We start from the raw sequence: 14,425 nt of genomic DNA, 5'->3' as shown, positions 1-14,425 counted from the left end.
CCTTTGCCCAAAGTTCAATGCCCAAGCAGTAGTTCTGTGGTTGTTACTGCAGTCATGGGTACAATGGTGTCTTGAACTTCTGCCCTCTCTCTTACTACACTCAGGAGCTACTCTGACCAGTGAATCTGAATATCTATGTACCCACCGGTTATGCCTTTTCCTTGCTTGATTCTGAGACGCCCATCTTCATGGAGTTTTACATCAACTTTTACAGAGAGGAAGGATGGCTTTGTGTGGTTAAGGCACTGGACTGGGACCCAGGGAGTCTGGGATCAATTCCTGTCTCTGCAGCACACTTCCTGTGTGACTAGGGTGCCTCACTTCATCTTGCTGCACCTCAGTTTCTCCCCCTGTAAAACGGAAATAATACTTGTTCCTTTCTTCCTACCCTTTGTCTCATTCAGCTCTTCAGGACAGGGGCTGCACTTACTGTCTGTTTGTACAGCTGGTAAAATGCTGAGGACCTGATCTCAGCTGGGGCCTTCACCAAAGTACAAATAAGGAATAATAAATAAAAACCTGTGCTGCTTTGTCGTGAACAAAGAGTGCAGACTACCCCCTACAGAGGCTTCCTGTGGCCTGACCACCTTGCTGTTTGGACCCCACCAAGTCTTCAGGCCCAGAAGTAGAAGGTTTCACGCTGAGAGAGAAGCAGTGTTTCACAGGCTGGGCCAGATCTGAGGGGTTGCTCTCTATCTATTTCAAGTACATGAATTATCTTTATATCTATGAGATGAGGAAAAGAGAGAGGCAGTTCTGCTTAGTATAGTTCCCCTTAGTAAAAAAAATCTTACTGTGTGAGATGTTCAGATACTAGGGTGATGGAGTGCCTAGGTACCTTAGATAAATACATGGATAGATCTGGTCTCTGTGTCTGTGATCTTTTTCCTTCACCCACCTACCTCCCCCAAAATACACATACACATGCTAAAGACCAGGGACTGGATAATGGCCCCTTTCTGTAGGTAAAACTCATATTTGCTTCATGAGAGTTTCAAGTGAGGACCGAGGATATGATATGGCTCTAGCAATCTCGCCTTCCTTAACAGACGATACAACCCCTACAGTCTGCTCCAAAGCTGAGGCCTTCTTGTCCCTTCTGAGTCTGGGCAACCAGATCAAACCTGTCCCTTCACCATCCTTTAACTGATAAATACTAATCACTGTTACCTTCTGCAACAACTGAATTGCTTTGCAGTGTCAATAATCTAATGGAACATCATCTAGATTCATTGCCTGATGGGCGTTTTTACCCCTTTGCTGCCTGTCATATTATGCTTAATTTATTTTTACACTTAACAAAATTCCCAATATCTTTTGGGGTCATAAAATGAAAATCTGAGACTGTAAGCACATGTGATCATTAAAGACTACATGGCATTCAGAGAAGGGCCTTCAATATCATAGTCAATTACCAACTCTCTTACTTTCTGCCTATCTTATTCCCCCTGCAGTTACATTTGCATCAGAGACAGTATTCTTCCTTATTTCTGTTGTGTGGATGTGCATAGTTAAATAGCTGCTGTGTTCCACTCCCCTGAAGTGGCTGCATTTCACTGGTAGGTAAAGTGTTCCTTATTGTATAAAATCACTTACCTACCTCACAGGAGAGTTCTGAGTTTATTTTTGCCAAACCTAAGTTTTCAAAAATCATGAGTCTGACCTCAAAAGATCATGAGATCAGCTTTAAAATCATGTGATTAGAAACTTAATATTTGGATGTTCCTGTTCCTTCTGAGCCTGTGGAGGAAGACAGCTACCTTAAAAACATAAATAAAGATGCAGGTCCATCCACTGGCTACTAGGCAGGGGTCTCCACTCACCTTTTCCTAAACCCTGTGGTGGGGGAGCTGCCATTCTCTTCATCTCCTGTCTCCAACTACTCTCATTCCCTCCCTGCTGCGCCTTGTTCTCTCCTGCCCCACTCAGACTGTTCCTCCAAATTCCCCCACCATAGTCTCCTGTCCCTCACCTATCACTACATCCACTTTACCTCCATATTCACCTATCCCCCCATATTTTCCCTGCTTTCCTTTCCCAATCTCCAACACCTTGTGATCTCCCTCTCTGTTGCCCCTGGTTCTCCTGCATTCGTCTAACTTTCCTCCTGCAACTCTTTAGTCATCTGCCTGACCTTGCATGTTCCACTGTTTCTCCCCCACCCCCAAAATCTCCACATTCCTCTATCTTTTCACAATTTCCCTGTCCAGTTCCCTGCCAGATGATCTCCATTTTCATTGAGTGCAGCCTGGCTTCAGTCTCATTGATAACAGTGTGATGTGGCAGCCATCTTTCCATGTACGAAAGATATAAGGAGATGGTGGTCAGTTGGACCGAGGACTGCCCGAGGCATTATTCTGATTATACGTAATGGAGAACTCTGGTGATGTTGAATAAGAGCAAAAGTTTGTGAGTTTGATGCTACAATTACAAGATCACAAGAGACAAAAAAAAAAACCCCATAATATTGTGAAGCCTGTGATAAAACTTGTGTTAAAATTTCAAGAGTTAACTCTGGTTAATGTCTGAAGAAAAGAAGGAATGGTTATTATTTAGTAATGAGTTAATTTTTCACCTTCATTAAGGGGCCAGTCCAGGGAAAAGTTGCACACACTCACTGACTTCAGTGGAAGCTGGGACACTCAGCACCTCCCAGAGATAGAGTTTTGAGATGGCCTGAAGGGATATTTTCACATGTTATTCAGATAAGGTATTTTTGTTTTCTAGGCCCTCCATCTGCTCCCCTGAACCTGATTTCCAATGTCAATGAGACATCAGTGAACTTGGAGTGGAGTGCTCCTCAGAACAGCGGTGGCCGGGATGACATCTCCTACAACGTGGTGTGCAAGAGATGTGGTGCCAGCGACCTCAACCGCTGTCGTTCATGTGGCAGCGGCGTGCACTTCAGCCCCCAGCAGAACGGCCTGAAAACCACTAAGGTCTCTATTACTGACCTTCTGGCACACACTAACTACACCTTTGAAATCTGGGCTGCAAACGGGGTGTCCAAGCAAAATCCCAGCCAGGACCAGGCTGTCTCAGTCACTGTGACAACTAACCAAGCAGGTAAGAGTCTAAACCCACACTCTCTCTCTTCCTCCCCCATCTGCTTTTTGCAAATGCCCTGACTTCAGTTCATCTCTTCATAATCAAATTAATGCAGAAAACCTAAAGCCAGATCCATATTTTCAGAATCATTTACATGGAATAATATGAATGTGCAAAGGTAAGCTGTCAGCAGAAAAACAGAAAAGGGCTTGATTAGGCACTGCTCTTGGAGGCATTCTGCAGCAGCACTGCCCTCTACCCCCCCACTACTGCAGCGTTTTATTGGGTGCATGATACTGGTCTCCAGTCTCACATTGTTGGTTAGTGCCGAGAGGGCGGAGCTATGGCCCCGCCTCCTCTCTGCACCCAGTAAGAGAGACCCTAAAGTGGAAGGGATTAGGCTGGGAGTTAGAGGGAGCAGTTTGCACTTTCCTAAGTTTAGCAATTGCACTCCTGTCTGGCACTTATAGGGGCTGGGCTGCCCAAGGGTCAGGGGGAGTAAGTAACTCCTGGCACTCTTCCTCCACACTATGTATCCATATAAATGGCAAGCCAAATTTGGCCCGTTGATCAAAACTGAAATAGCTTTTTAAATTGAAATGAACCTTTCACTATTTGTTTGTTTGCTTTTTTGCATATTATCCTTCCAAGATAGTGAAACTTTGATTTGCAAGTTTCATCTCTGTTCAGACCATACTCGGTTCCACTTTTTGGTTTTGGTTTTCTGTGCTTGGCTTTGCAGTACTGCAGGAGAAACTGCAGTGTTCAGTTGAGATTCTGTTTTTAAATTTTAATTTAATGAAAACTTTTTTTATTCACACACAGTGAAAGTTTCAAATACAGCCTCTAAACTGGATGTTTGTGTACAAAATTATTTGCATATGCACTTGCATTTGTACAACTCGGATCGCCGGACATCCTGCTATCAGACCCTCAGCTATAGGACCTGATCCAGCAAGGTGCTGACTGGTCTCAACTCTCATTAAAGCTAAAGGAACCCAGCACCTCTCAGGAATGGGTCCGTAGTTACCAGTTATGTACAGAATAATGATTTTGTGTGCACACTGTTGTATAAATATCTAGACAGTTAGAAATGCACTTAATTATGCAGGCAAAATTACAAGTACAATTTTAGATTCGTGGTTCCTTTTTAAAATTTAGTCCTGTAGTTTTTTTGTAGAATCTTTTAACTAATGATATTCCCTTACATTATGATCTCAAAATGCAAACTATTAATTTGGCTGGAACTAACAGAAAAAAGGACTAACAGAAAACACTGTGAGAGAATTTTAGAAGGGAGCTTCAGTAGTGCATTCCATACAGAATATGAAACAGAGATTGGGGACTGAAGCGGGAACTGTGTTTTGTGCTCTGAATGCCAGCAAAGAGACCACTTTTGATTATTTTGGCATGTGTGAGTGTTAGTGGATGCATGTATGCATGAATAAGTAAGTGGGATCCATCTACTATGTGAAAATTCTGCTGTCTAATGATTTAATATTCAAACAGGAATTTGATTGAATATACAAACCAGAATTGATTTTGTTTATTATCCACAAGTAACAGTTCTTCACATCAGGCGGTTTGTATTTTTGCAAACATTTCCAGTCACTAGTCTTATCAAATGCTTCAGGAGGTCAGGGAAGAGTATGCTAGTGTGAATGAAAAGGAACTCAAAGGTGCTGGACGCCCCCCCTGCACTTCACATCACATTGGGCATATAACTTCCTAGGACAGTCATGTGAAAAGTAAGAAATTCTGGCCCGAATCTACAAACTTGCCTCCCAGGAGTTAAGCCTTATATATGCAGACAGTTCCATTGACTTCAGTGGGACTGTTTGGCTGAGTAAAGGTTTGCAAGGTTGGGCTCTTTTACAAGTAGTTTTTCATTTAATCATTGTAAATGGGAGTCCGGGGTGCACTAAAATTCCTATGGCAGCAATTTTCTGTTGTAATATTTCATTATAAAGAGACACTGCCAGCCATGGTTAAATATGTAACTATATATATATCCATCCACAAGGCATGTTTTTGCTCTCACGCCATTTTTATACAAGTGTAACTATTCACTGGTATTACTCCTGATTTACACTAATATAAATGAGATTAGACTCAAGGCCCTACATTTAAAAAAGTTGTTTTGCTAATAAAACATTAGCAGTTAAAACTGAAAGTATTTAAAACACCTTATTAATTTTTTATTATCTATGCTAAGACCTTCCAACACTTGACAAAAGAAAAAATAGATGCACTCAATGAACATGATCCTTTACTCACTTGAGCAGTCCTCTTGAGTCAAATCCTGAGGTCCTCACTCAAGCAAATGTTCTGTGGCTGCATATGACCCTGAGTTTATTAACCGAGTGAGGAGTACCAGGGATGGGGTGGAATGGGGGTGCATGTTAAGTGTGCAAGTACCTCCTAAAGGGGATTAGGATATAACATTCATAGAAAATGTTTCATTACTAACTACACAATGTGCAATTTCCTGAAATCTCAGAGTAGATTTTTAAATGCTGATATAAAAATGATCTGTATGTGTGAGCCTCTACAGGAGGGAGCACGTGGGAGCAGATGGAAGGCACTGGGAAATCAGTATATTTATTACTATACGTGATACGAGCTTAAAGATAGGTACTGCAGCTACAGAAGAGATGCAGTTGAAGGGCACAGGTGCTTTCTCTTTGCTTTTGCCATTTTACTCAACTCAGCTGAGACAATGAAACTAGACTATTCACTTTCCACTTATATATATATATATATATATATAATTTTTTTTTTTCGGTTGGCAGCCTTTCCCCATTTCCAGTGCTGAAGGAAAATGTTTGAATGAAAATAAACAAAACTTTTGTCATTGAAATTTTTTTGGAGGGAAGAGAAGTATATTGAAAAAATGTACTAGTCCAAGATCCTGCTTTCTTAAAAGACCCTTTTTCTTTGTTTCCTTTTTTTTTTTTTTTTTAAGACTAAATCTCAGGTCTCAAATCAATTGGAAATCTCTCTTTAACGTTACAAAAAAAACCCCAAAAACCTTCAACATTGTGACATTTTAAGAATTTTGGCAGCAGAATTCAGCTCATCTTTCAACAAATTGGTTATAAAATGATACATTTTTTAGTTCCTGGGAAACTGAAAGACAGGACACTTCCCCCCATTTAAACTTGGAAATATAGATCTATTTTAAAGAAGCAAAACATGGAATATGATGTTGTTGAAACCTACTGGCAGTATCAATATTGCAACAAGCACAACAAATGACTGTCATCATTTTTTCAGCACCCATGGTGAATTTGGCCTGCAGCCTATGTTCATGACCAAATAAAATCACAATTAGTCTATCGTCTACAAGTGAAGTGAAAGTACTTGTGGAAGAGGTTCAGGGACACCATTCTCGTACTGTGCCAAAAGAGGCTGTCTTTCACTGGTACCAGGAGCTTGACTGAATGACACACAAATCTCAGAGCCTTATTTTTTCCCAGAGGATAATGCTGCGAAGCTGTTCAAAATTAAAAGTAAATCTCTCAATAAAGAGACCTTTCATGGCAATCAGGAAGCCTTTGTCTCACTGTGGGGGGCACAGTATAGTTTATATTTTTATTAGAAAACAGCCTACGCTGTTTAGGTCTCAAACATGACAGCCCAGTTCACTGTTAATATTCCGCAGCCTGCATATATGGCCACATAGCGCATTGAGGGCAGTGTTCTGTATTGATGCTAAAGCAGTTTATGTGGGAAGGGTCAGCAGAGAAAAAAGCAAACCCCAGATGAAATTCAAACTAGAAGATCATTATGCTGCTCTCCTTCCTCCCTCCTTTTTTGGTTTCATTTTATTGGGAGGGACAAGGCTCCCTTTTCAGTCCTTTTCTCGAAGAAATTACACGGCTGATGTTTATGAATAGACATAAACAGGTCGCCTGGTGATTTGTTACCTTGTTAGGTTACCTTTGGCTCAGTTTTTCCTTAAGTGGATCATTGCAGTTAGATGGATACAGGATATGCCAATTAGGACGGAAATACTGTATAAATAAACAAACCCGATCTTTTCCCTTACCACACCAGACCGTGGATGTTTTAAAACTGCTAGTGCTGGTGTTTCTTATGAATATTTCAGACTTTCTGTCCATTTCTGCCCATCCCCATCCCCAGACTGCCTAGCTGTCTATTTGCCTGTCTCAAAGCTGCTTCATCTCAGAGACAGAGAACTGGGGCTGATCATGCTCCAGTCTTTCTACCTTCTTTTTCCCTTCTCCCCCCTCCTTCCCCACATGCTCCCCTGATCCCTCAGCATCATTCAGAACCCTGCAGTTATTTCCCTTCCATTTTATGTAGTGACTAACTAGGCCATGGTGTCATCAGTGGCTGGAACATCCGCCACTGCAGAGTGAACCCAAATGAGGTGAGTATTCCTTGGGGCTTCATTTCTGTGGTAATGAATTTATCAAACTAGCGATCATATCCATTCTAGATATTCAAGCCTAACGTGAGGAAGAAAGAAATGGACATTTTTTCTATTTCTTTTCTTTATTGAGGCACAATTACTAAAACAAAGAAAAATCTAAATGATCCTTTGGAAAGAGTCTTGTTTAAACAGCTAGAATTTTTGAAAATCAAAGAGGTCAGAGTGGTTTGTTTGCTTCCAAATGACTTGCCATCTCTACAGGATTTTATGGTAGGGGAACAAATTCTTATTGCGTCTTTCAGTGTAACTTCTTTCAAAGCCTGTCTTTCCTTTCAAGTGTTGATTAGCATTCCAGACGCATTGCACTACACAGCACAGAAAATGCATATAGAGTCCTATGTTCTGCCAACCTGATTTAGCCTGTGCAAAAGCAAAATAAGGATCCATGGATATATTGTGCCCTCAGGCAGTGTACACTGCACACATTGACAACAATAGACATTGCATGCAGAGATCAAGAGCGTGATATGGCCCTTAGTTTGATTCCGATACTTGGAGCAAAACCCGCCAATGCCACTTATACTAAGGGCTTGTTAGTGTTTCCATTTGAATACCAATGCCACTAAAACTAAGGGTCTGTCAGTGTTTCCATTTGAATGTCCCCCGTCTTTCCTAGGTATTCATAACTCAGCCTTAAAGAATTGCTCCACACTGAAATATCGAGATATGTGAAGTGGTTGTTAATTTGCAGGAATTAAAAGAAACAAAAGCAGCAGCAACCACCTGGACACATTTTGGGCTTGTCTACACAAACATTTAGTTTGCAGCAAGCCTGCGTGTGACTCTGCCCAATACTATCCTGCCATGCACTAACATCTAACCTAGCTGTCTCCATCACTGGAGAAGTTGAGCACATACTATCTGTTTTACAAATAGAAACAATTGCCATCCCTTCCAGGAAGAAAAACAGCCCAATTAGTTTACAGGGCTTTTTGATTGCATGCTCATGGATGTGGGTGAGTGAGTGGTGGTGGGCATGCGGGCGGGTGGGCGTGTTGAAAATATTATTGTAAGGAAAGAAAGGAGTTCTGCATTTCATTTTTAAAGTTCTGAAGCCCCGGGCTGCTCTGCTGTCTTGCAGGAGTTAGCTCCATAGTTTAAGTCCAGCTCCTGTGGAAGTTCTATCTCCTGTGCTCACAAGTCCCCACCAGTTGGCTGACAGCTCATCATTCCCCTGGAGTTTATCACTCTAGTGGAACGTAGTTTTTGTGGAAGGTCATGGTCCCTTGAGGGAGAGGTGGGAAGGAAAGGTGAGCTTTGACTATCAGGACGGGGATCTGAACAGGATTCCTCAGTATGTGGAGCACTAGGGTTATGTATTCGTGGCACGAGTGTGACCAATACAGCAATTTCCTGCAGTGTCTTTGGGAAATCTTAACTATTAAAAATCTATGTATCATTGTGGGCCAGGGGTTATATGTAATTCCCTGGCATGGGTGACCACAGCTCCTCCGGGAACTAAGAACAGCAGTTGGTGATTAGGCAGGTTGTAGCACCTCCAGAGAAGTACCACCACCTGGAGATACTCACATGTACTAGTTCAGAGTGGATTTTCCAGCAGCAACAGACGAAGCAAGGACTTTTGATAAATAACCTGAATTTAAATTCACTCAGGGTCGTCTTTCTGATCCCGCAGACGGATAGGACTTTCTGTCCAAGGGGTTGGGGGGTTGGAAGGACTTGACGTACACACTCCCCATAAGATTAATGGGTGACCTCTCGTAAACAGCTAGCATGCATACGGGATCTTGTTTTTTATATGTTTTCTCGGTAATGCTTTCACCTTAAGAATGAATGCGCTTGCTTAGCTGTGTGGTAACTTGTAAAGTAGACACTTACGACTGTTCATAGCTTCTGAGGAGAGAGCAAAGCGCACACACAAGTCTGTTCAGGCAGTCTGACTTACTGGGGAACTGACAGGGTCAGCAGGAAACTGTGCAGTCTGGAAAATCCCTGGTCAGGAGGGAGACAGACAGGTGGGTCTCTACACAAGCGAGGTGATCGATGAGGAGCTGGGAGCCACAAGTCGATGCCATTGGTGGACCACAGAGGGGGAATACTGGTGCAGTTGCCCTGAACTGTGACAGCGTGTTGGTAAGCAGACAAGCTACTACATGATGTGCCAAGTGGAGGTTTTTCAAGGTGTGAGTGAGTTATGGAATCAAACCTGGAGCCCATGAATGAGTGGATTGCTGTGGCTTGATCTGTGTCTGATGTGGATTCTTCTGGCTAATAGCAGATATAAGTGTGTTTGTGGTGGGGGGGAGGGTGGTATTTTTTGTCTCCATGGGTGAACACCCAGTAGCAAAGAGGTGTCAGAAGGATTCCCAGGACAGACCAATTTACTAGTTTCAATCAGATGCTTTCGTTTTGGGAGAAGTTAAAGAGAAGATGCATTTTTTTAGCATTCCTTTTAACCAGCATGGCTCCACCTCCTACCTTTTTCCTACCATCATGACCCCACCTTCCTTCACCACCTCTTTTCTGTTAAATGCACCCAATGGGCCAAAGGGATCAGGATCAAAGAGTTTACTGTAGGACACTGTGATGACTGGCACGCATGTGTGTGTGTGTGTCTTGCCTTCCTGCTTATTGTTTCCTGCTCCTTGTTGCTGCTTGATTCCTGCTTCCTGAACTCAGTGTTCCAGTTTGTGTTCCTGTGTGTGTGTGTACATAGCATTGGGTGTATGCAGTTACTCAGGACCTGCTTGTACATACCAGCCATTTGGACTGTTATGTTTTGTTCAGGTTGTTGCTGATTCAAGTGGGTCATGATTATTACATGTTTTGACTGACCACTTTCCTGCGTGTCTTGCTTGCATTTCCTTGTGTTTTGGGACTACTGTTCTGGGGCACATCAAAGCGTAACTTTATGGTGATGAGGATGGGACCAGCAACAGAGTCCTTTGCATGACCACACAAAATGGGAAGGAAGCTTCTTTAGCTTTGCATCGAGACAATATGGACCCTAGAGAATGGGTCTGCTCCCCAGAAGACTGAGTTAAAGTGACCTGGTGGTGAACATCTGGGTCATGCCAGATGCCCAGTGCATGGGCCATGTGCTTTTTCTGTGCTGTGGATTGTGGCACAACTGGCAAAGTTCCATTGTAGAGTCATGAAAAGAGGGGATATGGGAAATGGGAGGGGTTTTATTTTATGTTAAAGGAGCTGGAGCAGCACTAGCCGGGCTTGTCAGCTGAGTATCATGCCTGAACTCTGTTGGAAAAGAGATTCCGAGCTAGTGAAGGGGAGATGTGGAGAAGGGATGATATGGTGAGAGTGACAGGTGCTGAGTGGTTTGCAACAGCCTCTTGTAGAGATTCAAGTAAATTGTAATTTTTTCTAAATCTAAACTTTTGTGAATTTTTAACATTTGGAATTCATTTACTAGTCACAAGCAACAAACTCTTTTTTTTTTTTTTTTTAAACTGACCATATAGAAATAGAGCCTCAGCTGTGTCAATTGTCATAGCTTTATTGAAATCAATGGAGCTATGATAATTGACACCAACCGAGAGTCTGCCCCATTTCCCCCCTCCCCCCCCCCCCCCTCGCCCACACACACACACACATTGTGTCTCTGAGAAAGTTTGCTTTTGCTTTTGGATGTCTGAAGATTTGTAACACAAAGAGTTTTAAAGCAAAACAAATAATGGATTTGAGGAAACCACAGAACTTTCAAATAACTGTTGAAGAAATAATCCCAGCACATGAAAATAAGAAATTATATGGAAGAAAAAAATAAATGCTAAGGAATACTTTGCATTTGGCCATCTCAGATGCTGTAGTGTGAGATCTGCCTGTTCATCAGAGATAAAGAGTGATGGCCAGATGAAAATTGATTCCTAGACACATTTAATTACGTGTGTAAAAGAGTGTGCTGGAATAAGGAACTGCAGTTTTCTCATTAACAACTCTCTGTCTTCATACACAGATTGCTGCTTCTACTGATGGTATATAAGAAAGGTGTAATTATAAGTAGAAGCTTATGTGCTACCTTCTTAAAAGCAAAACCAGGAAAACTTGGGAGGGATTACATTATTATTTTAAGGTAATTGCAGTTTTACACAAAGAAATAATAAAAATAACAACTGCCTACTTTCTGGCTAAGCCATCTGCACCACCCATTTCCATGAATTTGTATTCAAGGTGGGGATATGAGTCCTGGTCGGGGGGTGGGAGGGGAGCTTTCTAAAGAGCCTTAGTAAATAATCAGCTTCAGGGTTCAGTGAACAGCTTAGACAAGTTGCGTGTCAGATAGTGCCAAGAAGTAATTACAGCATTTAAATAAAAGTTGGTCACATTTTTAAAAGATCTGATGGTTCACTATGGGAAATGGAAGATTCTTACATGCCCTAGGCAGGAAAAATTGATTCATCTTCATGACTGAGCTCCACCAACCTTTATTTTTATTTACATTTATTAACGTTAAGCTAGATGTATACCTTGGACCCCATTCTGATCTATGTTATGCCAGAGTAAATTCAAAAGAACTAAACTGAGTTCAGAACCTATGGGTTTTTATTTATTACGCATTAGTTAGCTGCACATTTTCCCTTCTTGACTGCTTGTGCACTCTATGCTCACTTCATTTATATTCTAATCTTCAAGGAAGAGTTTTCAGTTCGGAGGGGATATTTATACAAGACGGTTTGTGGCTACCAAATGTTCAGATGGGCTTCTAATTTTTCTAGCTATTTTCCCAACTGACTCAATTAATTGCCATCTACGGAGAACAGCCAGAAAGACACCAGAGTCCAGTCTGTAGTTGAGCAACAATAAAAGGATTCAGACAACTTTATCAAAGCTTCCATTAACCCCCTGCTGATGTCCTCAAACAGGATTTTTTTTAGAGAGTGGAAACACAAAAGCTAGGCTGCACAACTGCCCCTATGTGTCCATTCAGAGGTTTTAAATCCGCACAGTTACTAATTAAAATGCCATGCAATGTAGCACAAATAAACATAGCTTGTCTCTGAATCCCTGAGTTTCTGCACTGACTCATGAATTGAAGAGCAGGTTAGTAAACTGACCTGACTATGGCTTTGGTCAGGGTAGTCCTGTTCCATTCGTATATTTAATGGTTAGTTTGTAGCTGGTGCTGAAAAAAGTGTGTCAGATCTATCCATATGCATGAAAAACACTCCCAAGGATTTTGTTTTTTGATGTCTTCTATTTTTCTTTCTCTGTTTGCAGAGAGATTTATTGAACCATGAGGGCCAAATAGAGCTGTAGCATGTCTACTGGACTCTGTGATCAAAGTGGCAATGTTTTGCTGGACATCATAATGCTGAGCTTCCCAGTGAAATTTCTTTCACTCTGAAATGTCACTTCTGATTTGGCCCCACATGTGAACTGGCATGAAGAGAGTCCTCTATTATTATGGTAGGACTCCAGTGGGTTTCTCCTCCTCAAACAAATCATGTAAATGTATGCCACTATCTGCATACACCTGAAGGATTTCATGGCATCTTTTTAGATTAATGTAATCTACCTTCTTGAATTACTAAATTCAAGAGCTGGAATCACAAAACTCTAATTTAGTAGCCTTCTTGGCTGTTGGAGCACTTTGATTCAGGGTCTCTGAGAGTAATTTTTGTAATCTCTTAGCAACAAAAATGAATAGTGTTTTTTAGACATTTTCTCTTTTAATAATTCTAGAGAGAGGAAAAGGAAGCCAAAGCATATTTTTGTATTTTTTATTTCAAAGTTTCTCTTATGGAAAAGTCCATAGAATTTAACAGAAAATTATAATCATTCTCTAGGCTTTTTGAGCTATCAGAATTTAATAGAAAATCATATTCCTGCTTTTGAATTCAATAGGCAGGTTTTGCACACACACATACACACAGAGAAAAGAAAAAGGCTATCGTTTTATTTTAAAGTCTATCGGTCTTAGAGCAATTTCTATTAATTGTTTAATTTAGATAGAACCCCATTAGTTTCATCAGTATTAAATTCTGTTAGAAGTTTCCATGAAGGATTACTGCAGACAGCAAAATGCTAAAGTTAAATTGTAATGTGTTGTGGACATAAATATCCTTTCAAACATTCCTGGAAATTAGTGGTAAAACATTGAATGTTTTAAATTAACTTTGTTATTATTTTAATCTACTGTAGCCTGATATAGGAGCACATTAATAAATAACAGAATAAAGCAGATTTTGCTGGGTGGTGTGCAAAACAGAGAGGTTGTATGTATATGTGGTATAGTAGACGAAGCAAGTTTTGTGTAATATCCATTCAATTTCACAAACAAATAAAGGCAAGGTCTCAAGACAACTCAGAACAATGGCTCCCTGGGAAGACTGTGTTTGTCCAGATAACATACCAGGTTCTTTAAATCTGTCCTCTGAATCAGCCTCCATTTATCTTTCTTAGCATAACAGGGAACATGCACTGAAGGGCCGCATCTTTCCTTCTAGTTATCAAGACTTGGTGCACGCACATAAATAAGACTGTAGGTGAATTGAATATGCAAGTAGCTGCATGTTTAATCAAATAGTCTTTCAGCTCCCAGGATAATTGGGGCCGTGGTGACTGGTGGGATCCTGTAGGTTGCTGTGGGATTTTGTGGGTTTTCTATAGAACTTCATAGATGTTGTGCAGGCCCTGCAGTACATTTCCATGAGCCTGCCACACTCATTTGCTGTCGCTGCTGCATGTGCTGAAAGTTAAAAAGGCTGCAGTTACACTAGCGCTGGGAAGAAAGCAGTGAGAGAAATGATTTGAAGAGAGTGAATGAAGCGCAAAGGGAGACAGCTTCAGCGCTAGTGACAGATGTGCAATTTCTCTTCAACCGGAGATCATTTTTAGAAACTGAAGAGTAGCAAATGTCGCACGCAGTGGCGGCTCCGCAGCGTAGGCATTGTCTTGAGCCAGATACAGAATGATCTTTACCCACTGCAGTAAATTGTT

At 41.3% G+C, this 14,425-nt stretch overlaps 1 protein-coding gene across 3 annotated transcripts in view; it reads left to right on the top strand.

Moving 5' to 3' along the window:
* Positions 1-14,425, top strand: part of EPHA4 (EPH receptor A4) — a 115,173-nt gene that overhangs the window by 57,700 nt on the left and 43,048 nt on the right. For 2 of the 3 annotated variants that reach the window (XM_067538962.1, XM_067538963.1), the window contains exon 5: positions 2,728-3,066. In XM_067538962.1, the coding sequence (XP_067395063.1) occupies positions 2,728-3,066 (339 nt within the window). Of the gene's footprint in view, positions 1-2,727; positions 3,067-6,013; positions 6,114-14,425 lie in introns of those variants that run through there. The other variant, XM_067538964.1, reaches the window with a different exon arrangement.

Source organism: Emydura macquarii, unplaced genomic scaffold (assembly GCF_026122565.2).
Source record: "Emydura macquarii macquarii isolate MOO-44397 ecotype Brisbane River unplaced genomic scaffold, CSIRO-AGI_Emac_v2 contig_499, whole genome shotgun sequence".
Lineage (NCBI taxonomy): Eukaryota > Metazoa > Chordata > Testudines > Chelidae > Emydura > Emydura macquarii.
This window is presented reverse-complemented; position numbering and strand designations above follow the sequence as displayed.